This window comes from Urocampus carinirostris, chromosome 12 (genome assembly GCF_059441175.1).
Source record: "Urocampus carinirostris isolate Australia breed hairy pipefish chromosome 12, RoL_Ucar_1.0, whole genome shotgun sequence".
Taxonomy (NCBI): domain Eukaryota; kingdom Metazoa; phylum Chordata; class Actinopteri; order Syngnathiformes; family Syngnathidae; genus Urocampus; species Urocampus carinirostris.
Genome location: NC_142360.1, coordinates 32,787,882 through 32,811,185, shown reverse-complemented (window position 1 = coordinate 32,811,185; position 23,304 = coordinate 32,787,882). Strand labels below are relative to the sequence as shown.

The following is a 23,304-nucleotide window of genomic DNA, read 5'->3' as shown; positions in this document are numbered from 1 at the left end:
AATATCAACCTCGCGGCCCATTTGTGTGGCCCGATTAATGTGATTAATTATATTTACTTGGCAATTTACTCGCTATGTTGCAGGTAAAAAAAAAAAGGTGGGGCATTAATCTGATCTTAAATCTGCTTATTTAATCAAGGATGAATTTAAATAGCATACTAAAGTGCAAATGTATTAACAGGAGCAATTGTGATTTACGACGATCGACTCAACATGCCCGTTAGTTTCTTTCCTTTGTTTACAAATGGGTAACCTGTGTCAAAGAATAATCAAGCAAGAAAAAAAAAAAATACCGCAAGCAATTTTGTTCCAATGTGGGAAGCAGATTGTACTTTCAAGGTTCTAATCAGCACCAGAGCGCCATTTTAACTTTGTCCTTCCCAGGATGACTTACAGCAAAGTTAGCCGCTTTAAAGCAGTGGCATTAGATGAATACAAAAAATTGATGAATCAGCATGGGAAAAAAAAAGTAATTGCATTTTTTTAGATCTATTGCTGGAGGTCAAGTTAAAAATGTGATACATAAAAATCAGGTTAAAAATATAGTTGAATCCAAAACCACAGTAAAAGCGTGAACCAAAATGAAATGAAGAAAATCTGTATACTCTAATTTTAGGTTATCTTATACTTTAAGCTAGAAAAAAACTGGTGCCTTAAATTAATTTTTAATAATTTCCAACAGACTGTGTGCCTGGAGATTTTTTTAACAAAAAAAAAAGTGTGCCTTGGCTCAAAAATGGTTGAAAAACCCTGCTATATTGTCTTGGCACACTAGCAGATAAGCAATCACTCACACTTTAAAAAGACAGATTTTAAATCAACATTTTTCATATTTGAGGTAAAAGAGTCCAGTAATCTGCTTATACAATTCGATTTAAGGGCCACGGAAAATACCCTAAATTCTGGACTATAGAGCGTACCTGATTATAAGCCGCACCCACCACATTTTAAGGGGATAACCGCTTATGTACTTACACAAGCTGCACCAGTATATAAGCCGCATGCGCCCACATTAAAACATGTAACACAATCACAAAATTGACCCAAACCCTACTTTGAGTTCCGCGATTTTAACTGATCATAAAGTACACAGCCGGCAGAATATTGGAAAATGATACCGGTACTTGAGATTTGATGCAGACCTGCAGAGTCCGGGTCCCGTTAAAAGTAATACAAGGAAAACAAGTGTATATTTCCAAAGGTAAGGGTGGTAAAAATATATCCACTATTGTCTGCTCTGTCCACAAACACTCACCTTTACCAGTCCCCACTTCCCGTCATCCCCCGCGTCTGTTACGCCTCTTCTTTTTAGTTGGTCAGTGCAAGACTTATCAGAATAAGTGTCCAAAATAAATACAGATAAATACATTACAAACATATACAGCTGCAAATACATATTATACATGGTTACACATATTTACAAAGAAAGACGGTACACCGAGAGAGTTTTCAAAGCTTTAATAATAATATTCTAACTTTCATCCCAAACTGTGCCTGTGAAGGGTAGCAAAACGCTACTAAGAACACGCTCGCAATACAGTTTACGGGTCTGTTAAAAAAACCATACCGTACATGTGGAAATCACAGAAAACTGTTCTCATCTTCTTCCCTACAACTGACATCATCATTGTCTTCCTTTAGTATGGGGAAGAGACTTTGTCATATAGACATCGTCCCATGCTCCCTCATTCTGAAACACGCTAGCAACACGCTCGCAAGGAAAGGTTTGCATGCAGTAGCTCTGTTTCCTTCTTTATCGGACTGCTCATTGCATTTTTTCTGAAGACTTTACCATTTTGGCTCTTTGGGTCAAAAAGGTTCCCGACCCCAGGACTTGAGATTAATCAACAATATTTTTAATTTCTTTTAGTATGTTGCAATTTTAAAAGTTTTGGGGGTCGCTTATATGCGACATAGGCTCATAGGCAAGTTTTTACGGTATTTGAAATTGTTTTGGTTTTGCTCGTTTTGTTTTTTAAAAAGTTGAATATATCACACTATCACTGCTTTAAACTGCCCAATCCTTTTATTGGATACATTTAAGAAGCGGAAATCTGTTCTTGTTTGGGTTGCAATTTGTCGTCAGAATGGAATGGAGCGGCAGTAGCTCAGGAGGTAGAGCGCTCGTCCTGGGATCAAGGGATCCCAGTTCGAATCCCGGCTTGTCCGTGTTACATGTCGAAGTGTCCTTGGGTAAGACACTGAACCCCTAATACCCCCAATAAGCAGGTTAGCGTCTTACATGGCTGCAGTAAAAGGCCGCTATTGGGAAATGTGAAGCATAATGTAAAGCGCTTTGGGAAGTCATTGACTTGAAAAGCGCTATATAAATGCAGATCGTTTCATTTTCATTTGAAATGGTGGCTCCTCAAGTCAGAGCATTTGAGAACCACTGCTTTAAAATACTTCTTCTTGCCTATCAAAAAAGGCAGCAGTGTGGGAGTGAGCACAGCAGACCTGGGTCAATGCCAGGGAAAGCAGCTCCTTCTTTTCTCTTCAAACTCAGTTCATCTTGACCTTCAGCATAAAGTGGAAAATTAGTAAATCCGATTCTGAACAATAAATAATTGCTTTTCGACCCATGAAAGGGCAGAAAAAATTTCACAGGTAGCTGTCTCTCTTTTATTCCCCAGCTTCGTCCTAATGCGTGTTGAACAAATCGCAAGAGTAGCCTCAAAGATAAAGAGCCTTCTGAAAACCCCCTAAAAGACTCAATTTTTCAATCAATTCTCAAACCTTTGTAAGGAAAAGCGTATTGATTTCAACGTGCGCCCCACGAAAGATGGAAGATACGACGGCGGGCGAAGGTGAAATGAGCTCGCTTCTTTAGGCTCTGTGAGATTCGCACGGATTATTTCTCTTCTGATATTTTCCATCCAGCCAGGGTGAGAGTTCACCCCGGCGCACGGACCGAGATGGGGTTTTTTGTTCTTTTTGGTACTCTGAAAGGCGCCGGGTTTGATGAAATTACCAGCGTACGTCGAAAAAACGATGCGGGGCAATCAGTAGGTTGTGATTAGCATATTTCGGTGAGGCAGTGACACAGCGAGCGCACAAGTGTTTGTCAAAAATTCTGAAGCGCCACTCTAAGAAAAGGAAAAAAAGGCGCAAGTGGAGCGCTAATGTAGCATAATCAATAGTCCCTAACATGTTTTTTCTTTTTTCTTTACAGGATGATGCCGCCAAATCATCAGGGAAGGCAAAACGGCTTAAAAACAAGAAGACTAAGTGATCGTTCAGGCAGAGAAAGACTTTTAATAAAACAGAAAAAAAAAATTATAGCCTGTTTTTTGTCTGAAACTTTTTTATATGAAATAAAAGCCAACAGCATTTCAATTTCAGCTTCTTCATTTGAACACACATTTTATGTGTAAAGGTTTTTGAGTTCCACAGAAACTTGATGCCTTATGACAGGGATGCTCATTAAGTACCGTATTTTCCGCACTATAAGGCGCACTGGGTTATAGGGCGCACCCCCAAAAAATAGTTTTTGGTCCTATATCTTCCATAGATAAGGCGCACCGGATTATAAGGCGCTACAATGGGAACGTCGACAAAACAGTCAGATGATTCAGTCCAACTGATTACCCCCTTAACATTCCCAAAGCTTGCAAAGAAGCAAATACGTTTCTCAGACACGTGCGGACGCGGTGTCCGTACCATGTCACTTAAATGCGTCATTTCAAATATCATTCGGAAGGTTGAAGTCTTGGGATTCAAGAAATGCCAAACATTTCTATGTTTCTATTTTCTTTTTCGCTCACAACTTTACTGTGCATATGACAATAAACACTTGGAATTGAGTTTGATTCACTCAACTCATCCCAGCAACATCAAGATCGTTCTAAAACAAGATACCGGGAAAATATAAAGCCGCATAACTCACCTAAGTTCTCACGTTCAATAATGATACGCAATCATGGTCTTCTTACAACCGTTAGTGAAGTAAATCCAGGAGAGTAAATTATTTGCAAATACAGACTAATAAAACATGTTTCTTTATGGTGTACTTTAGCAAGCTTGCTAAGCTTGCTACGCCATTGCTAAACTCGGCCAATTGCAGGGTTTGTTTTGGCCATCTAGCCTATTGGAGGCTCTGAATAACTTCAGCCAATAGCGATCGATTTAACTGATGATTGCCACATCTTTTTCGGCCAATTGCAGGGTTTGTTTTGGCCATCTAGCCTATTGGAGGCTCCGAATAACTTCAGCCAATAGTGATCGATTCAAATGATGATTGACACATTGGTTAGCCAATGAAACGCCGGTATATAAATCCCAGCATACACCGCGGACTACTCCACGTTCGGGGTAAAATCGAGTCGGCGGCTGTTGAGTAAGTTGCGAGACCTTGCGAATTTAATATTGAGCCATATATAAGGCGCACTGTGTTATAAGGCGCATGGTCAGCTTTTGAAAAAAATTAAGACTTTTAGGTGCGCCTTATAGTGCGGAAAATACGGTACTTTGCAACATCATTTGCCTTGAAAAAAAAATACTATTAGACTTTTCTTTTAAGTGAACACATTTAATGTATTAGCCTCGTTTTGAGAAACATTGTCAGCATTCAAGTACAGTGGAACCTCGGTTCTCGACCATAATCCGTTCCAGAACCCTGTTCGAAAACCGATTTGTTCGATCACGGAAATCATTTTTCCCATTAAGAATAATGTAAATCGTTTTAATCCGTTCCAACACCCTGAATGTTTACCATGAATGTTTAACGTAAACATAAAGCTAACCCAGGCTAATCGCACATTCGCATTATCGTAATCTTCCGTACGAAAGATTACCCTAACTTGAACGTGTAAAAATAAAGAAATCAGGTCGTTTACAAGTCATTTAGCACCCGGGTCTCCACAACAAGTGGTGAGCGGTTCATTGGAAAGGGGGCTCCGTTCCAACACCCTGAAAGTTGGGCTCCGTTCCAACACCCACATAAAGCTAACCCAGGCTAATCCTACGTTCGCGTTATCGCAATCTTATGAATAGGAGTTCTTACCTTTGTGGTGGTCAGCAGAAGGCGCTCGCACACCTCCTTCATATTTGGCAATTATTTATTTCTTAAATGCAATAGTTGTACGCACTACTTTTCTTTTTTCACCTGTAGCAACTTTGCTGCTCGCACTGACTTTCTTCGGAGGCATAATAAGGGGCTAAAACACCCGTACGCCGCTCAGCATCGCACCCTAGCGTACGCACTCACGCATTACTGGCGTTCAAACTCCGATATTTTGACCGAACAGCGAAGCAAGAATTTCTTGAAATTTTTGGTCGGACACGGTTTTGTTCAAACTGAGAGGCGTTCGAAAACCGAGGTTCCACTGTACATGAATTAGGAACTTATTTTTAAATGCAGACTGCCCCTGAATCTTCATTGGGTTTAGGTAGTTTTTAGTGTAATCAAAGAATAGAAAGAGAATCCTCAAAGCATTTCAAAACATTTAGATGTTTTGCAGTTTTAGATCATTTTGACTTGCTTTGAAGTAGCTCACATTGTGTAAAAGTGAAAGCACTCCTGCCTTATAATCAGGGTTGGGTAGGGTTACTTTAACTTGATTACTTTCAATTACTTTTGGATTACTCCAATACCAAATATGCTAATAAAAGACAAAATGAACTACATATGAATAAAATGATGACTCACAACACGTGGTAAGCTTTCTCTCCTGGCTTTGATCTCCGGCAAAACTGACATAAAATGCGACAGAAACAAAATGAAAATAAATCCAAACAGCTTGCCAACATCATTTTTGCCGTTCCATGTATTCCGTTACTCCCCAAGCCTGCACAAAATTGAGTCATTTTATTCATATTTAGTTTCTTTTGTCTTTTATTAGCATATTTGGTATTGGAGTAATCCAAAAAGTAATTGAAAGTAATCCAGTTAAAGTAACCCTACCCAACCCTGCTTATAATAACACATAATACATAATAAAGGTTGTCAAAAATACAATCAAAAGAATTTCCATCAATCACCCCCTTTTAAATAAAAAAATATATATGTTCCTTGAATTCTTGACTCCGCAAAATTGAGATTTTTTTATTTTATTTAAAATTTTAAAATAAATCAAAAATACTTTATAGGAGCTGTATGGAATTTGGAAATGTTTTTCTTGCTGCTCCCATTTGCTGGCTTGTGTCATCATTGCAGCCTCTGTCAGCTCATTCATGCTGTGGGTGCAAGTACGATTTAAAAATGGCCGACCAAAAATGGCTCCCTTAGCTGCAGCTTGGAAAGCAATGCATCATGCGAGAATCAAGTCCGTTTTTTGGATTCTTTTTTATGTCAACTGCGGTTAAAAATTACACTTAACAGACCTTATGTAAAGTCCACAGGTAACTAAAGGTTTCAAAACGAAGTTTTTGAGTGTTTTTTCTTATTCATTGCTGTTAATAAAATATAAATAAAAATCAACAGAGGTGTTTCCCTACACTCTATATTCGTGCAATAATTACTGCAGTTGTACTCATTAAAAAGATGTTGGAGTTGGAAGTTTTCTCTCTTTGGAAAGCAGAAGATTTGCAAATTATGTAAAAACATTCCAAGTGCGGGGGCTTGTTTTTCGTGCTCTTGTCGGCGTTTCCTCCCGATCCAAATGAGATCGGCGGGCAAATTTATTCAGTCTGATTCAGAGAACGAGTAAAAGATGAGGAGGGCGAGGTTGCTTGTGTCCGCGCTCATCATCGGCGAGCGTTGCGTTTGCAGAGTTAGTAGTGTCTATGTGTTTGGGCGGGGGGGAGCCAAAAACGCCCCCTCCAACAATGTTCCCTCTAATTTTCCACAGGTCTGAGCGTTCACACAAAGTCGGTGAGCAACGCTTGAAACAACAGTGAGTAACCATGATCCCAAGTGTGGCAACTAAATCATTATCAAACATGTCCGAAACTTGACATCAGGTTACATTTTGCTGAGTTTCCGGCAATGCAAAATTATTTTTCTCTTTTGAATGAATTGACTCATGTACTATTGCAAAGGTTGTACGGCCTACAAACGTCGTTTGTTCTTACAATTCTTTCATAAGATATCCATTTCTTTTTATTTCCTGATATATTTTGTCGCATAATATTAACATTTTGGGGGGCTTATTTAGTCGGTTGTAAGATACAGAACTGTACCTTATCACATTTTTAGTGGAAGTACAATGTTGGCAACAAGATTCACTTGATATAATTTGAAATTATTTGAATGCAACACAAACTTTTTCTTCTTTTTTCTGTTTTTTTCCACTTTTTTTTTAAATTCTTAAAAAAAAAATCTCATTGTGTTTATTTTTTCCGAGCTGTTACTTTTTTTCTTTTTGTTCTCTGTTTACTTTTTTTCCTACATTTCTTTCTTTTCTTTTTTCCCGGCTATTTTCCAAATCTTTTGTTCTTTTTTTCTCTTCCTTTTCCTTCTTTTTTTCTCAGCTTTTCCCTACTTTTTCATTTTGGTATTTTTTTCTTTTTTGTTCTATTCCCCCCTTCCTTTAAGTCATGTTGTGCATAATTTTACAGAATATTTGGTCATGTTGGGATTAAAGAAGCAAAAACAACCTGAAGAGCCGTTTAGGACCCGAAAGAGCCGTTTCCTTTTCGTGAGCCGAGCCGAAGAAGACAGTTCTCGATAAACTCTACTAACTTTACTCATTCAAAATACTGCATTTAGGACACAACGTCAGGGGAACCCGTGTATTTTTACCTTCATGCACTGTAACTTTGACTTAAATCGCTTCTTAATGAGTAATTTTGAGCCCTCATTTTTGTGCGCTGGCTAGATTTTCTTGTGCGCTGAGAATGTGCGAGCAGTGCGCAATTGCGCACGCGCGCAGTTTAGAGGGAAAACTGCCCTCCACCCTCCTGCTCAATTTTCGGCTTCACTTTGAGTCTTCACTTGAGGTTTGCCTGCAGAGCGCCCGGCATGTCTCCCCTACAGGCCCTTTTTAAACGTTGGTTTCATTCAGCGTTTAGTCATCTTGCTCCGAGGGGGATGCAAGAGAGAGAGGTGGGGCGTTTGAGGATGGCACACTCGGATATGTGAAAGTTCGTGTGAGAATAATTACAAGGCGCTCCGAGTACGCCCCGACAAGCGTATCATTATCATCATTGTCGTTGTCGCATCAGGCCAGATTTTTTGGGGGGGCTGAAGGAGGAAAACATGGGCCAATAATTATGCAGAAGTCTGGGGCCAACTCTCACGACGATGGCAAACTTTCACTACAAGGTACACCTGATTATAAGCCGCACCCAGTACATTGTTAAAAGAAAAAAAAATGGTACGTACAGTGTTCCCTCTAAGCTGCGCGCGTGCGCAATCGCGCATTGCCCGCACATTCTCAGCGCACAAGAAAATCTATCCAGCGCAATGTTCCCTCTAAGCTGCGTGTGTGAGTTTTTAGAGTTTTTCGAGAACCAGCTTCTTCGGCTCGGCTCACTAAAAGCACTCTTTCGGCTCCTAAACGGCTCTTCAGGTTGTTTTTGCTTCTTTCATCCCTATATGACCAAATATTCAGTAAAATTATGCACAAAATGACTCAAGGAAGGGGGAATAGAACAAAAAGGAAAAAAATACCAAAATGAAAAAGTAGTGAAAAGCAGAGAAAAAAAGAAGGAAAAATTCAGAAAAAAGGCAGAAAAAAAAAGAAATAAGCAAAGGAAAAAAAGTAAATAGAGAACAAAAAGAAAAAAGTAACAGCTGGGAGAAAATAAACACAATGAGATTTTTTTTAAAGGGATCTAATTTTTTTTTTTAGAAAAAAACGGAAAAAGAGGAAAAAGTTTGTGTTGCATTCAAATAATTTCCAATTATATCAAGTGAATCGGCAGCACGACGGCGCAGTGGTTAGCGCTTGTTCATGTCATGGGAACCTGTCGTGGGTTCAAATCCAGCTCCAGACTTCCTGTGCGGAGTTTGTATGTTCTCCCCATGCCTGCGTGGGTTTCCTCCGGGCACTCCGGTTTCCTCCCACGTTCCAAAAACATGCATTTCAGGTGAATTGGCCGTTCCAAAATTGTCCCTAGGTGTGAATGAGCGAATGAGTTGTCTGTCCCTGTGTGCCCTGCGATTGGCTGGCAATCAGTTCAGGGTGTCCCCTGCCCACTGCCCGGAGATGGCTGGGATGGGCTCCAGCCCCCCGCGACCCTAATGAGGATAAGCGGTACGGCTAATGAGAGATGAGATGAGATATTTAACTGGTAGCCCTCCTCTCTAATCAGTAACAAAAGTAGTTTTCGGCTTCAAAAAGGTTAGTGACCCAAGCTTTAGATAGATAGATAGATAGATAGATAATTTATTCATCCCCGTAGGGAAATTCACACTTCCAGCAGTATCCTTGTGTTTAAAATACAACAATAATAAAGTAAATGGAATATAATACATAAATACCCAATGTCACGTGTTGATATAGAGTATTTAAATAGTGTTACATAAAATACACACTGTAATAAAAATAGGGTAATATGCAATGTTGGGGTGTGGTTTAATGTGGGCTTTTACTCCCTCGGTTGGAGTTAAAGAGCCTCATGGCATGAGGAAGAAATGATCTCCTCAGTCTGTCCGTGGAACAAGACTGTGACAGTAGTCTGTCGCTGAAGCTGCTCTTCCGTTTGGAGATGATGCTGTGTAGTGGATTTGATGAATTGTCCATGATTGACTGCAGCTTTTTCAGTGCCCGTCTCTCTGCTACTGTTGTCAGGCTGTCGAGCTCTGTGCCCACAACAGAGCTCGCTTTCCTCACCAGTTTATTAAGACTAGAAGCATTCTTCTTAGCGCTGCCTCCCCATCACGCTGTCGCATAGAAGAGGGCGCTTGCCACAACAGTCTCATAGAACATTTGTAGGAGCTTTTTGCAGATGTTGAAGGATGCCAGCCTTCTGTGGAAGTACAGTCGGCTTTGACCTTTCCTGCATGGAGCTTCTGTTTTGGCAGTCCAGTCCAGTTTATTGTCCAGCTGCACACCCAGGTCTTTGTAGGTCTGGACAAATTCTACACATTCTCCTTTGATAGTTACGGGAACCGGGTGAGTTCTAGTTCTCCTGAAGTCCACCACCATCTCCCTGGTCTTGGTGGTGTTCAGGTGCAGGTGGTTAGCGTAGCTCCATTGGACAAAGTCCTGAATATGTTGTTAAATAACTCCAATGTAGGGCAGCAGGGCGGCGCAGTGGTTAGCACGTGTGCGGCACAGTTCTAAGGTCTTGGGAACGTCCTGTGTGGGTTCAAATCCAGCTACCGGACTTCTTGTGCAGAGTTTGTATGTTCTCCCCGTGCTTGCGTGGGTTTCCTCCCACATTACAAAGACATGCATTTCAGGTGGATTGGCCGGTCCAAATTGTCCCTAGGTGTGAATGAGCGAGCGAGTTGTCTGTCCCTGTGTGCCCTACGATTGGCTGGCAACCAGTTCAGGGTGTCCCCTGCCCACATCCCGATGATTGCTGGGATGGATGGGCTCCAGCACCCCCGCGACCCTACTGAGGATAAGCGGTGCAGCTAATGAGATGAGATGAGATGAACTCCAATGTACAGTATTAAAAGTAACATTGAAATGTCTTAAATTGTCATGATTGTGGCTTCATGTCGTATACCGGTAAACACTTTATGTATTGACAGTCTAAAACTCTTACATTTGGTGCATACTTTCACAAAATTGGGAAAAATTACCCAAACTTCTAAAATGAACATTTGTTTTGCTTTTTTTTACTATATTAAAATATCCTTTCATTAACAGAAAAGTATCTTCCGTAGCGACCGTCGACTTAAGGAATGAGCCATCAAACGTCTCTCAGCGGAACTTTAACTTCTAGTTTTGATTTTTCTTTCACGGACGGCTATGATAATCCCTGAATGTGATCCCCGGGCCCGGTTCCTTATCCTCGGGAGGGGAGCACCTTGAGCCTAGCGGAGCCGTCACGGGGCGCGGTTGATGGGAATTACCTGCCTTTGTACTCGTCTCTCGGGCGCCGGCTGATGTTTTCAAATTCGACTTCAACGACGAACACAACCTCGGATTTTTACCTTTAGCGTTTAAGAATCCGAGAATCCCGGGTCAAACTCTCACGGTTGTCGAAACGATATTTGGGATATTATGATGAGCTACTAAAAGACGCAAGACTATGAAAGAACGGTTAGATGTTCCCACTGAGTCTAGGTTGGAATTCTAACACGGACTCTATCGATTCCTTTTCAAATGAACAGAGATGACATGAAGCGGAGCGGGAAACAGGAAAAAAGGACCCATTCGCGTAGACATACTCACAATTTATTGGGGGAAGGATGAGGAGGGTGCGCACACTCGATCCAGGGATCAATGGGCGCGGAGTGGATTAGAAATCCAAACAAAAGACAAGTTGTCAAAAACAAACAAACGGATCAGACCAAAAAACAAAACAGGATCAAATACGGGAAGATTCACAGAACTAGGCATTTGACAGGTTTTAACAGAAGTCTCACGGAGTTTAACCAGTTTTAACAAACGTTCCAGCAAAGCACAGTACAAAGTAGCGCGCTTAGGTACTCCAAGAGCAATCAGTCCAGCCGGTGTCAAGGGGCGGGGCCAGCTGGGCGCTATGACAACCGTGCAGGACATGACAAGAGAAATTTGTGAATCCATGGAAATGACAACAAAAATGTTAATTGTATTCTGGATATGTTACATGACAAGGCAAAGACGAATGGAAATGTTAGAAAGACGCCGATGTGGGCATGAAAACAGCCAACTGGCATCCTGGTTAATTAAAAAGGTTCCTCTCGTGCAGTTGGAAAGACCCCGTTGTGGGCATGAACACAGCCAACTGGCATCCTGGCTGATTAAAATGGCTCCTCTCATGGGGTTTGAAAAATACCTTTGTGGGAGTGAGCAACAAATAAGAAGGCTTGTTTTTCGTACTTTAATCAAGAAATTAGGAAAAATATAGCCGGATAAAAAAATTGACATGGTGAGCAAAATGTTTTTGCAATTTCAAACATCTGTTCTAGAAGATAAAAAATACAGACTTCTCTGATATGGAGGATAATTTGGCCTCTTTTTTAAAATTAGGTTTTTTTATGCCAATGGCACAGGATCTTCATTTTGCTTTATATTTTTGGTACAGTTGGGTCACTTTGAGTAGTTTTTATTCTTCCTTGTGTTTGGTGGCGCCCGTTTTTGGCTGCCTGAAACTGTCGCGAAGCGGGTCGGGAATCAGGAAGTTGGAACTCATTTGCGTAGACGATCTGACACTTTAATTGAGAAAGAAAAGTTGTCCAACACACAAACGGACCAAAAACAAAACAAAGCAGGCTCAAATGCAGGCAAAACTACAGACTAGGCATTTAATAGACCTTGCAGGAATCTCTCAGAATGTTACACCGAAGTGCAACAAAGTCCAACAAGCACAACAAGAATAAACAGGTATCAAACAGGCATGAATAGGTTTTCAACAATAGTAAACAACCATCTGGCAAAGGGCAGTTCCAAAAGGCGGTTTTAAATACCCATAGGAGTGAGCTGGTGTTAAGGGGCGGGTCCAGCTGGGCGCCATGACAACAGTGCAGGACGTGACAGAAACAATACCGTGACATCTAGTTGTCAAATATCACACAGTTAGGATTTTTTTTTAATAAATGCAAACTAAATGCTCTCTCTGGCTTCTAGAGGGCAGTGTTGAGTATGAATACTGTGGTGCGTTGGTTCAGGTGTAAAACAGCATTCACTCATTTGTTAAAATAAACAAATTGTTAACACATCTAAACATCAAAATATTTTTTTTCCTCTTGTTTGTGAATTTATTGTTGTTCTTACAAAAGATCCCATATCATTCATGATTATAATTTGTAGGGTAGGCTACAGATGTGTCCAATCAACCCACACCTGTCTCTTAACTAGCCTGACCCTTTAAAAGGATATTTTGGACTGTTGTTGGGTCATTTTCATTTCTCACCTTCATTTTCGATCCTTAACGTCACCTTCACCTTTTTCAGTTTCACCTTGCTTTTTGAAGTTTGTTCTTTGTTTTATGGTTTGGAAAGATTAGTTCTTTGTCATGATTGCCGATTCAAGACACCTGTGACTGCCCAATTGGCGCCAACAGCCCTGAGAGCTGATTGGCCAAGAGACTCTTTTCAAACCCCCGTCTTTAAAGAGGACACTGTCAGATCGTTGCGAACCGATGCTCCCAGCTAGGCAAGCTCACACTTTCAGACATTTTTCCTGCCCTGTTTTCCTCTACCTGATACCCGTTGCCGACTTGTTTCTGGACCCGATTCTGCCCTGTTCTGCCATCCAGACATTCAGCCTGTTTTGCCCGGCTACCTGCCTGACACCTGTTGCCGACCTCGTTCCCGAACTCGATACCGCCCCTGCTCTCCTGTCCCGGCTAACGAGTATTCCTGCAAGTCTACGATCATCCTCGCTCGACACGGAAGTGCCATTTCCTCGTTTCCAGCCACCTGCTACCCTTGCCCGTCAACCATCGGATCGTGGAAGCAAGCCCTACTCTCCCTCTTATCAATAAAACTGAGAAAACGAACGCTACTGGGTCCTGTGTCTGTTTCTAGTTTTTGACAGTTCTTCATTGACCATTTGTTTGTTACTCTAGTTGATTTATTTTGTGATTAACTGCCATCATTTTTGACCACCTTGACATACATCCTGCGTTTGGGTCCATCGTAGAATCGCAACAATCTAGGCCGAATGATAGAGCATAGTACTGAAAAAAAAAAGCAACTAAACAAGCTAATATTCTTTCACTGATCCCGCCCACCTCTAAACAGAAAGTCTTGATCCTGCTCCGGGGCCAAACAGAGTTTGACATGGCTGACTTAATTTGTGTAAACAAAGGCAAATCAATGAAAAAGTGCTACTGTACAACAAAATGGGGAACTTTTGTAGTTTTCACGGCAAAGCGGCTGCGTAAACAAGAGGTTATTCAGTGTCAAATATGCATTCAAACTCCTAATAATGATGACTTGGGGCGAGACAAGCTATCGCCAGCTTAGCCGGTGTAGCCTTCATTTATTAAATTTCAAAGTGGATTTGCATATTTTACACAGCGGCTGGGATCTTTGACAATCTGTTATTAGACTTTGAGCACTCGAGGGCTTGGATTTGGGTGCTCTAGTTTGGAAATAAATAAAGAAACGCCCAGACGCTGCGTTTTCGCCCTAAGACAAAGAAGTCCTTTCCTGCCTTTCATGTCTTCATGTTGGCATCGGTGTCGCCCAAAAGGACCAACCGAAGGAACCTTATATTTCACCTTTCTTCAAGTTGGGCTGCTAATTTTAAAAAAATCTCATGGAGTGGACCTCTTGAAGGTTTTTGGCAACGCACACTGCGGGCATGAGGATGAGGAGGGTGAGGACAAAGAGCCACAGCCGACGCCGGATGCTCCTTCACAATAAAATATAGAGCGGAGGGGGCGATGTGGGGCCCGGGGGTGGCTTTTTTGAATCGTTTTTGTTTCCAAGAGGCTTAAGAATGAAAGCTGAGCCGAAGAAAATCAAAGAAGGCCTCACAGTTCTGAGGTTATGTTTTGGAATCCATGTTTGGTCTTTCATGTTTGGGTTTTTTTCGTGACGGCTTCATAAAGAGTCGGCTCACGGGGGATACTCAAGCTAACTCATATTCACCAACACTACCGTTATTTGCGCTGGGTTGGGTAGGGTTACTTTAACTGGATTACTTTCAATTACTTTTGGATTACTCCAATACCAAATAAAAGACAAAAGAAACTAAATATGAATAAAATTATGACTCACAACACGTGGTAAGCTTTCTCTCCTAGCTTTGATCTCTTTGATCTCCGGCAAAACTAACAAAATGCGACAGAAACAAAATGAAAATAAATCCAAACAGCTTGCCAACATCATTTTTGCCGTTCCATGTATTCTGTTACTCCCCAAGCCTGCACAAAATTTAGTAATTTTATTTATATTTAGTTTCTTTTGTCTTTTATTAGCATATTTGGTATTGGAGTAATCCAAAAGTAATTGAAAGTAATCCAGTTAAAGTAACCCTACCCAACCCTCTATATGCGCTAGGGCAGTGTTTATCAACTGGTCGGTCAGGACCCAAAAGTATATCGCGGACCCGTTTTCAGTGGGTTGCGGGCATTTGCCTTGGAAAAATAACGCTAGGAAGAGCAATTACACTCCATAACAGAAGATGGCGATGATGCCCTGCTTGATCTTTTCTTCCCGTTCAGGGAATCGACGCGTTTAAGGGGGACCATATCCATACCTGTCAACCTGTACGTTTTTGCCGTAGAAAGTACGTTTATTATGCATTTTAAGATGTGTACGACGTACAAGAAAATCTGTACGGAAAAACGCAAATTTGGCAATTTTGGGTACCATCCGGTATACACCGACTATCACGAATCGGCAAATCAATCGAGTCAAACGAGTTTGCCGCGGTAGCCTCTATCTCGGTACAGTTTTTTGGTTGCAAACGAAGCGAGCGGTTTGATACTACTGTGCGCATGCGTCTGCCGCCTGGGGATTTCCCATTGCATCATTCCGATCACACGTGAACAAAGCGAAAACAGAGCAGTAGGCCCAAATTACAACATAGTTTTGAGTTTTCTTTGGATACAATCATCAAGTCGCAATGGCCGACCTGAATTAAAACGCCGTACGTCATTCTGATCTGAAAACAACAGGCGAAGTTGATTGAGTAAATTTGAAATACATGTGGTCTTAAAAAAACGTTAGATTTCATGCGGTAGTTGTGTAGTGAAAGGAAGTCCGTCTCTTTTTAGAGAACCGGCTTTTTCGGCTCATTTTATTAAACGGCTCACTTGCTTTGATGCATTATATTACAAATTATTATGTTGTATAAAGAAGTTAAGAATAAAAGGAGGTATAAAAGGAGAAAATGAAAAAAGACAGGTTTTTGGTTATCTTTTAATCAGTATATTACCAACAATAATTTAATGCAGAAAATGAATTAATAATTTGAATAAGAAAATTTAGTCTCATCTCATCTCATCTCATTAGCCGTACCGCTTATCCTCATTAGGGTCGCGGGGGGGCTGGAGCCCATCCCAGCCATCTTCGGGCAGTGGGCAGGGGACACCCTGAACTGGTTGCCAGCCAATCGCAGGGCTATTTGCATGTTTTTTTTCCTTCTACAGTGAACGTCCAAGCTACTTAATTTTTGAACTGTTTTTTATAATAAACCTCATTCAAGTCGGGCAACTCAGTATCTCACAACAAAATGTTAATTAACAATATAAATGATATAATGAAAAACATGTACAACATAAACACGTCAAAATAAATAAATAAGTAACACGTTTTAAAAATAATATGGTGTAAGATTATTTTGTATTTTGTTATGGAAAATACGACAGTTTGTAAGGGCATGGAGCCCTGGAGGTTGACAGGTATGCATATCTCATTTTATTGTGATTTTTTACGTTTCATTTCTTTTGTCCGCGCACAATAATGGGTTAAAAGTTATTCCTTTTTCGCTTTTTATCTGTATATTCATCTATATTAACTACATGAGTAAATAACTAAATATGTTAAGGCTCACTCTTTATTTATATTTTGAATCTTTTGTAGAATGTTTCCATTTTTAAAAGCAGTTTTAGGGAGTTGCTTATATGCCATGGAGGTTTAGATGGAAGTATATACAGCACTGAAGCTGTTTTGGTTTTGATAGTCATTTTGTTTTTTGAAAAAAATGTGAAAATATTCTACCATCTCTGCACAATGGGATACATTCAAAAAGTATAATTGTTTTCTGGGTCACAGCTTGTCGTTAGGGTGGAATGGTGGGTCTCAAGTCAGACCAGTTGAAGCCACTGTGTTAGACTACCACTTTTCTTCCCTTAATAACTGTCACGAACCAGGTCAGGAAACAGGAATAGAGAACCCAATTGCGTAACGTACTCACAGTTTATTAGGGAGAGGAGGAATGCGCGCACACTCAATCCGGGGATGGATGGTCGCGGAAGTGGATTGAAATCCAAACAAAAGAGTGGTCAAAATCAAACAGATCAGGCCGAATACAAAAGAGGATCAAACGCAGGCAAATTCACAGAACTAGGCATTTCACACAGAGTTTAACAGGAGTGTTGCAGACGCTCTGACAACTAACGGCTCAAAGGAAAGCGTTTAAATACTCCCAGGGAGAAATCCGTCAAGGCGTTTCAGCCGGTGTCTATGGGCGGGGCCAATTGGTCGCCGTGGCAACTGTGACAATAACACTAATGATTTATTTTAAATCCACATTTTTTAAAAATATAAACGACAACAAATCTTGACTCAAGACAGGTATTTTAGGCTACGGCTGTTTTATTTTAAAGCAATACTGAGTCTTTGTGCATGAATAAACCGCTCCAGCAATAACATTAGATTTCCATTTCTGTAAAGTATTGCCACTTTTGTTTCAAACGAGAACATTTTTAAAAAAAAAATTTTTCTATTCTGGAGACGGATTTTTTTTTTTTTTGCATGTAAAAATAAGTTGCGCGACATTTAATACTTTTTAATGTCAAAGGTTGATGTATATGGGACCTTGAAGAAAAAAAAGAAAAAAATATTAAGACATTTTGACATCCTTGGATTGGATTGCCATAATGCCTTGATTTTTAAAGTTTTTTCTTTTGTTTAGATGTTTTGATGTCCCTAGTACCTTCAAAATGACATTATTTTGAACGAGATCTAACACTGATCCACACAGGTCCACTCCATGAGATTTTTTTTTATTAGCAGTCCAACTTAACGACACTGGGCTCCTCAGGTCTTCTCAGATGGCACCACATTGGAGACCCTGCTTTATTATAATGTATTTTAAGCTCCTTTCTTCAAGTCAAATCTTTTCATTGTTTTTTTTTTTGTTTTTTTTTTTGCCTATACATGGACTTTTTATATCGCAGCAGTTCAAAAACAATTAATGAAATAAGGTCAATTAAAATAAATACAGACTAAAGTGAGTAAAAAATGTACATAAACAGACCAATAAATCATAATAGAAATGTATTGTGAACAGTTTTTAAAACATCTATTCATATTTTTTTCTTGAATTCACAGTACCGCATTTTCGAGACTTTAAGGCCCACCTTAAAAACCCCAAATTTCGTGTAATTTTGAACGTGCGCCACAGAAAACCCATGCAAGCATGGGGAGAACATGCAAACTCCACACAGGAATGTTTGATCTCATGACCTCAGAACTGTGCCGCACAAGCGCTAACCACTGCCCCCCGTGCTGCCCTAAATCAAATCAGGGGTCTATAATTAAAATGAAATACTTCTACATATGTCAAATATTCATAATTGAATTTAGTTAATTTAGTTGAACAACCATAGAAAAGTGTATTTTCATTTTTTCTGAATATATTTGTTTTCATGACTACAAACTTATTCTGACTGCAGTTTTAATTTCATGCGCCCTATAGTCTGGTGCGCCTTATATTTGAAAATAATCTCATGAAGGAAAATATTGAGGGTGCGCCTTATATTAAGGCAGTGTATCTCAACTGGTGGGTTGAGACACAAAAGTGGGTCATGGACCCGTTTTCAGTGGGTCACACAGCTTTCCCTTGGTATTATAATTCTTAAATTAAAAACTAAGGAGGGTCAATTGCGCTCCTTAACAGTAGATGGTGATAATGCCCTGTTCGATCTCTTCTACCTGTTTAGTCAATTGGCATGTTTGAAAAGAACCACATTTAATTTTATTGTGATTTTGTTGGTTTTATTTTCTTTTTTCTGCCCATAATAACAGGTCCCAAGAAAGTTCGTGATAAGGGGAAGTAAAAAATAAATAAATAAAGGCAAAGTACAAAATATGTGTTTGAGTGTCTGTCTTGAAGCACTGGTAGGTACAGTAAATGGTTTAAAATCTTATATTTTTTAGCTTTTTACCGTTAAGTTAACCTCTATTACCCATGTCATTATCAATGCGTAGGTGCACGTGTTTTTAATATTTAGAATTTCTTTTGATATATGATGGTGTGCAATATTTAGTGCCTCCTAGTGGTATAAAAACTTTCATTCAGTAAAAAAAAATTGATTTGAATATTAAGCGAAAATACATAAAGTATCATGCTAGTATTATTATTATTTTTTTAAATCATGGGTTGCGAAAACAATTTTTTACATAGTAAAATCTCTACTTAGAAGTCGTCATCATGTTTGTCGAGCATCTTGCTGCTAGACTGTGCTCTGTGTTTTTTTTGTTATCATTTTAAAATACAGTGCCATCTAGTGGTCAAACATTACACACTGGGGCTTTAACGTAGTTTAGGGGGCGGCTCATATGTAAATTAGGCTTATATGCGAGATTAAGGTATAAGGTACTTGAAGAAATTTGATAAAAAAGCGATATTTTACTATGGCGGCATGGCGGCAGTCATGGGTTTAAATCTAGCTACCAGTCTTCCCGTGCAGAGTTTGCATGTTCTCCCTGTGCTTTGTTTCCTCTGGGTACTCCAGTTTCCTCCCACATTCCAAAAACATGCATGTTTGGTTAATTGGCCTGTCCAAATTGTCCCTAGTTGTGAATTGTCTGTCCCTATGTGCCCTGCAAGTGGCTGGCAACCAGTTCAGAGTGTCACCTGTCCACTGCCCGAAGAATCCGGGAATGTTCCCTAGCATGCCCGCGGCCCTACTGAGGATAAGTGCTGCATGTAATGGACGGATGGATATTATACTATCTCTGCTTTAAACTTTTCAATCTGTTCTTTTGATACATTTGAGAAGAGGAAATATTTTCTCGTCATTAAGGGGGAATGGGAGATCCTGAAGTCAGACCAGTTGAGAACCAGTTCTATAATAAGGTGCACCTTGTGGTCTGGAAAATACGGTATGTTTGCGTGACCTTGTCCTGCCTTTACACTTTTATTTTGGAGCTCCAGGCGGAAGTGGATTGTATTTGTAAAACGGCTGCGGAGTGACAAAGACGAGAGAGGGAAAAAAACTGTGCGCTCACACCTCTCGTGCGCACAAGGGATAAAGGCGCGCACCACACACGAGGAGTCTCCTCCTCTGCGCTCCAGCATCCACGAGGCGACCTCAGGAAGCCTCACCCCCTTTTTCTCCTCCTCCTCCAAAACTTCCCCAAAGTCCCCCAAAATGGCACGCCTTTCCTTTCGCCCGGGTGTCTTTCTCCTTGAAGCGCGCAGCTGAACTTGGCAAAAGAAGGTGAGGGGCATCCGGGAGTGGGTGACGAAGGGGGGCGACCATGATGCTGGGGGAGCCCCGCTAACCATGGGCGCTTTGGAGTCCAACTCCAGCGACAACTTGTCCCCGGCGGTGCCGCTGCCCGGCTACCTGGCGCTGCTTTTGTCGGTGCTTATGGTGACGCTGGTGGCCACAGTGGTGGCCGGAAACGCGCTGGTTATCCTGGCCTTCGTTGTGGACAAAACACTGAGAACTCAGAGCAACTACTTCTTCCTCAACCTGGCCATATCTGATTTCCTCGTGGGTGAGTTGCATTTTTTGTGAGAAGCCATCCTCCCCAACCTACCCTCTCTTTTTTGGACTCTTGGAGTCTTTTGTTCCTCCCTGCAATTACCTCCAATCACTGAGTATGGAGTGGACGATTTGGCTAAAAATAGATTCCTTTGAAAGATTTTTTTGGGGGGTAGGATGGTTCTTCCCCAAACCCTTTTTGTGCTGCAGTCTAGAAATCACCCTCCTCTCAATCAAACCACTCCAGGGAATCTGATTGCGTGCCCAAATTGCCGCTCATCTCACCCCCCTCTTAGCCGCCCTCATGGTTATCCTCATTATGATGTGCATGATGGTGTACCCCTAGGCGCCTTCTGCATCCCGGTGTACATCCCATATAACCTGACGGGCAGGTGGATGCTGGGCAAGGGTCTGTGCAAGGTGTGGCTGGTCATGGACTACCTGCTCTGCAGCGCCTCCGTCTTCAACATCGTGCTCATCAGCTACGACCGATTCCTGTCTGTTACCAGAGCTGTGAGTACACCCACCCCCTCCCCAAAAAAGTGACCCCAAAAAAAAAAAAAAAAAAAAAAAAAATATATATATATATATATAAATAAAATTTAAAAAATAAATAAACAAAAATAAATGCACCCATCCATCCATTGTCTGCACCGCTTATCCTCAGTAGGGTCGCTGGGGTGCTGGAGCCCATCCCAGCCATCTTCGGGCAGTGGGCAGTGGGCAGGGGAAACCCTGAACTGGTTGCCAGTCAGTCGCAGGGCACACAGGGACAGACAATTCGCTCTCTCATTCACACCCAGGGACATATATCATATATATTGGCATAGATGAGTGGACCACCAATAACACGCAATCATTGTTTCATTGTTTTGTCCCCACCATTTCTATGACATCAACTTTAAAAAAAATGTGCCATGCCAAGTCAAATCACATTGACAGTATTTGTACTGCCTTTAATCACAAAAAGTCTCAAAGTTCAGCCACACTTTGAATGTCCCCTGGTCTGATACCTGCATGCGGGCAAGGAAAAACCTGAAAAAATAGGAAAATAAGAAACCTGTGCCCAAGCAATTATTGTTTCATCCCTTCCAATATTATGTAATTGATGGAATTATTATTTTGTCCCAACGCTATTATATAATCAACTAAAAAGAAATATGCCAGTGTGAAGCATATTTTGGTCCCTACAAATATCGATCAATAATTTTTTCTCCCCACTAATATTTTGTGATCAAGTCAAAAGAAATGTGCCGTGTCCTTACCAATATCAAGCAGTCCTTGTTTCATCTTCACCAATATAACGTGATCAATTAAAAATAAATGTTTCATGTCCCCACCAATATCAAGCAATCATTGTTTTGTTCCCATCAATATTTTGGCATCACCTTAAAAGAAAAAAAATATATATATATCCAGGGTTGGGTAGGGTTACTTGAACTTGATTACCTTCAATTACTTTTGGATTACTCCAATCCCAAATATGCTAATAAAAGACAAAAGAAACTAAATATGAATAAAATTACTGAATTTTCTGCAGGCTTGGGAAGTAACGGAACACATGAAACGGCAAAAATGATGTCGGCAAGCTGTTTTGATTTATTTTCATTTTGTTTCTGTCGCATTTTATGTTAGTTTTGCCGGAGATCAAAGAGATCAAAGCCAGGAGAGAAAGCTTACCACGTGTTGTGAGTCATAATTTTATTCATATTTAGTTTCTTTTGTCTTTTATTAGCATATTGGTATTGGAGTAATCCAAAACTAATTGAAAGTAATCAAGTTAAAGTAACCCTACCCAACCCTGTATATATCTATACTCTATCTATCTATCTATCTATCTATCTATCTATCTATCTATCTATCTATCTATCTATCTATCTATCTATCTATCTATCTATCTATCTATCTATCTATCTATCTATCTAATCTATCTATATATATCTATATATATATATATATATATAAATATATATATATATATATATATAATATATATATATATATATATATATATATATATATATATATATCTATAATCTCTCTCTCTCTCTCTCTCTCTCTCTCTCTCTCTCTCTCTCTCTCTCTCTCTCTCTCTCTCTATCTATCTATCTATATATATATATATATATATATATATATATATATATATATATATATATATATATATATATATATATATATATATATAGATATATATATATAGATATATATATATAGATAGTAGATAGATAGATAGATAGATAGATAGATAGATAGATAGATATGCAATGCGTCACACGTGCCTCAAGGTTTCTGAGGGAGCAAGTAAAGTACGTTGACCTTCCTTAAAAAATATCGGCAAATAAAACTTGTATAGGTCGCCGACCCATCTGAGGCGTGTCTTGTCACTCAAGGTGTGGCTGTAACTGCGTGCTTGAAACAAACAAACAAAGGAAAGCTGCTTTTGATGGCGAGCCTCCATTTAGCAGGTGGAGTGCACTGCGTCAGGCTCAGATCTAGTTCTCATGGTTTCATTCCTTAAAAGAAAAAAAAGAATGAATGGAGCAGTGCGGTCTGCTTGCGTTTCCTCTCTGCGGTTCTCTGTAAAAGACCTTGGCTTTGTTCTCTCTAGTTTGGTTTACTCTGGCTTTCGCGCGCATAGCACGACTAAAAAGACCGAAAAAAAGCCCGTTAAGTTGATTGAACAAATGGATTGACCGATTATCGGTTGTGTTGACCGATTATCGGTTGTGGCTGTTTTTCTAAGTTTATTTCAGGCCTGCTGGCCTCACCCCTGATGAGGACGAGCACTGTAGTAAGTGAGGCCTTTTTGAATAAAAAATGCTCATCACTGATATGGCATTTTGATTTTGTAGGAATAGAGTCGAAGTGATCATGAATGGGATGATAGCAGACCTTGTCTAGACTGCTTTGGTTGTCATATGTGGT

General features: G+C 40.2%; 2 protein-coding genes across 3 annotated transcripts in view; both read left to right on the top strand.

Annotated features, from left to right (window-relative positions):
* The window catches only part of impact (impact RWD domain protein), a 62,609-nt gene extending 59,273 nt beyond the window's left edge, over positions 1 to 3,336 (top strand). For both annotated transcript variants that reach the window (XM_088349476.1, XM_088349475.1), the window contains one exon: positions 3,173 to 3,336. In XM_088349476.1, the coding sequence (XP_088205602.1) occupies positions 3,173 to 3,232 (60 nt within the window). In that variant the 3' untranslated portion in view covers positions 3,233 to 3,336. The remainder of the gene's footprint in view (positions 1 to 3,172) is intronic.
* A 16,571-nt stretch (positions 3,337 to 19,907) lies between these two features.
* Positions 19,908 to 23,304, top strand: part of LOC148355617 (histamine H3 receptor) — a 32,511-nt gene continuing 29,114 nt past the window's right edge. Inside the window, exons 1-2 of the mRNA XM_088349288.1 lie at positions 19,908 to 20,389; positions 20,723 to 20,889. Of these exons, the coding sequence (XP_088205414.1) occupies positions 20,173 to 20,389; positions 20,723 to 20,889 (384 nt within the window). The 5' untranslated portion in view covers positions 19,908 to 20,172. The remainder of the gene's footprint in view (positions 20,390 to 20,722; positions 20,890 to 23,304) is intronic.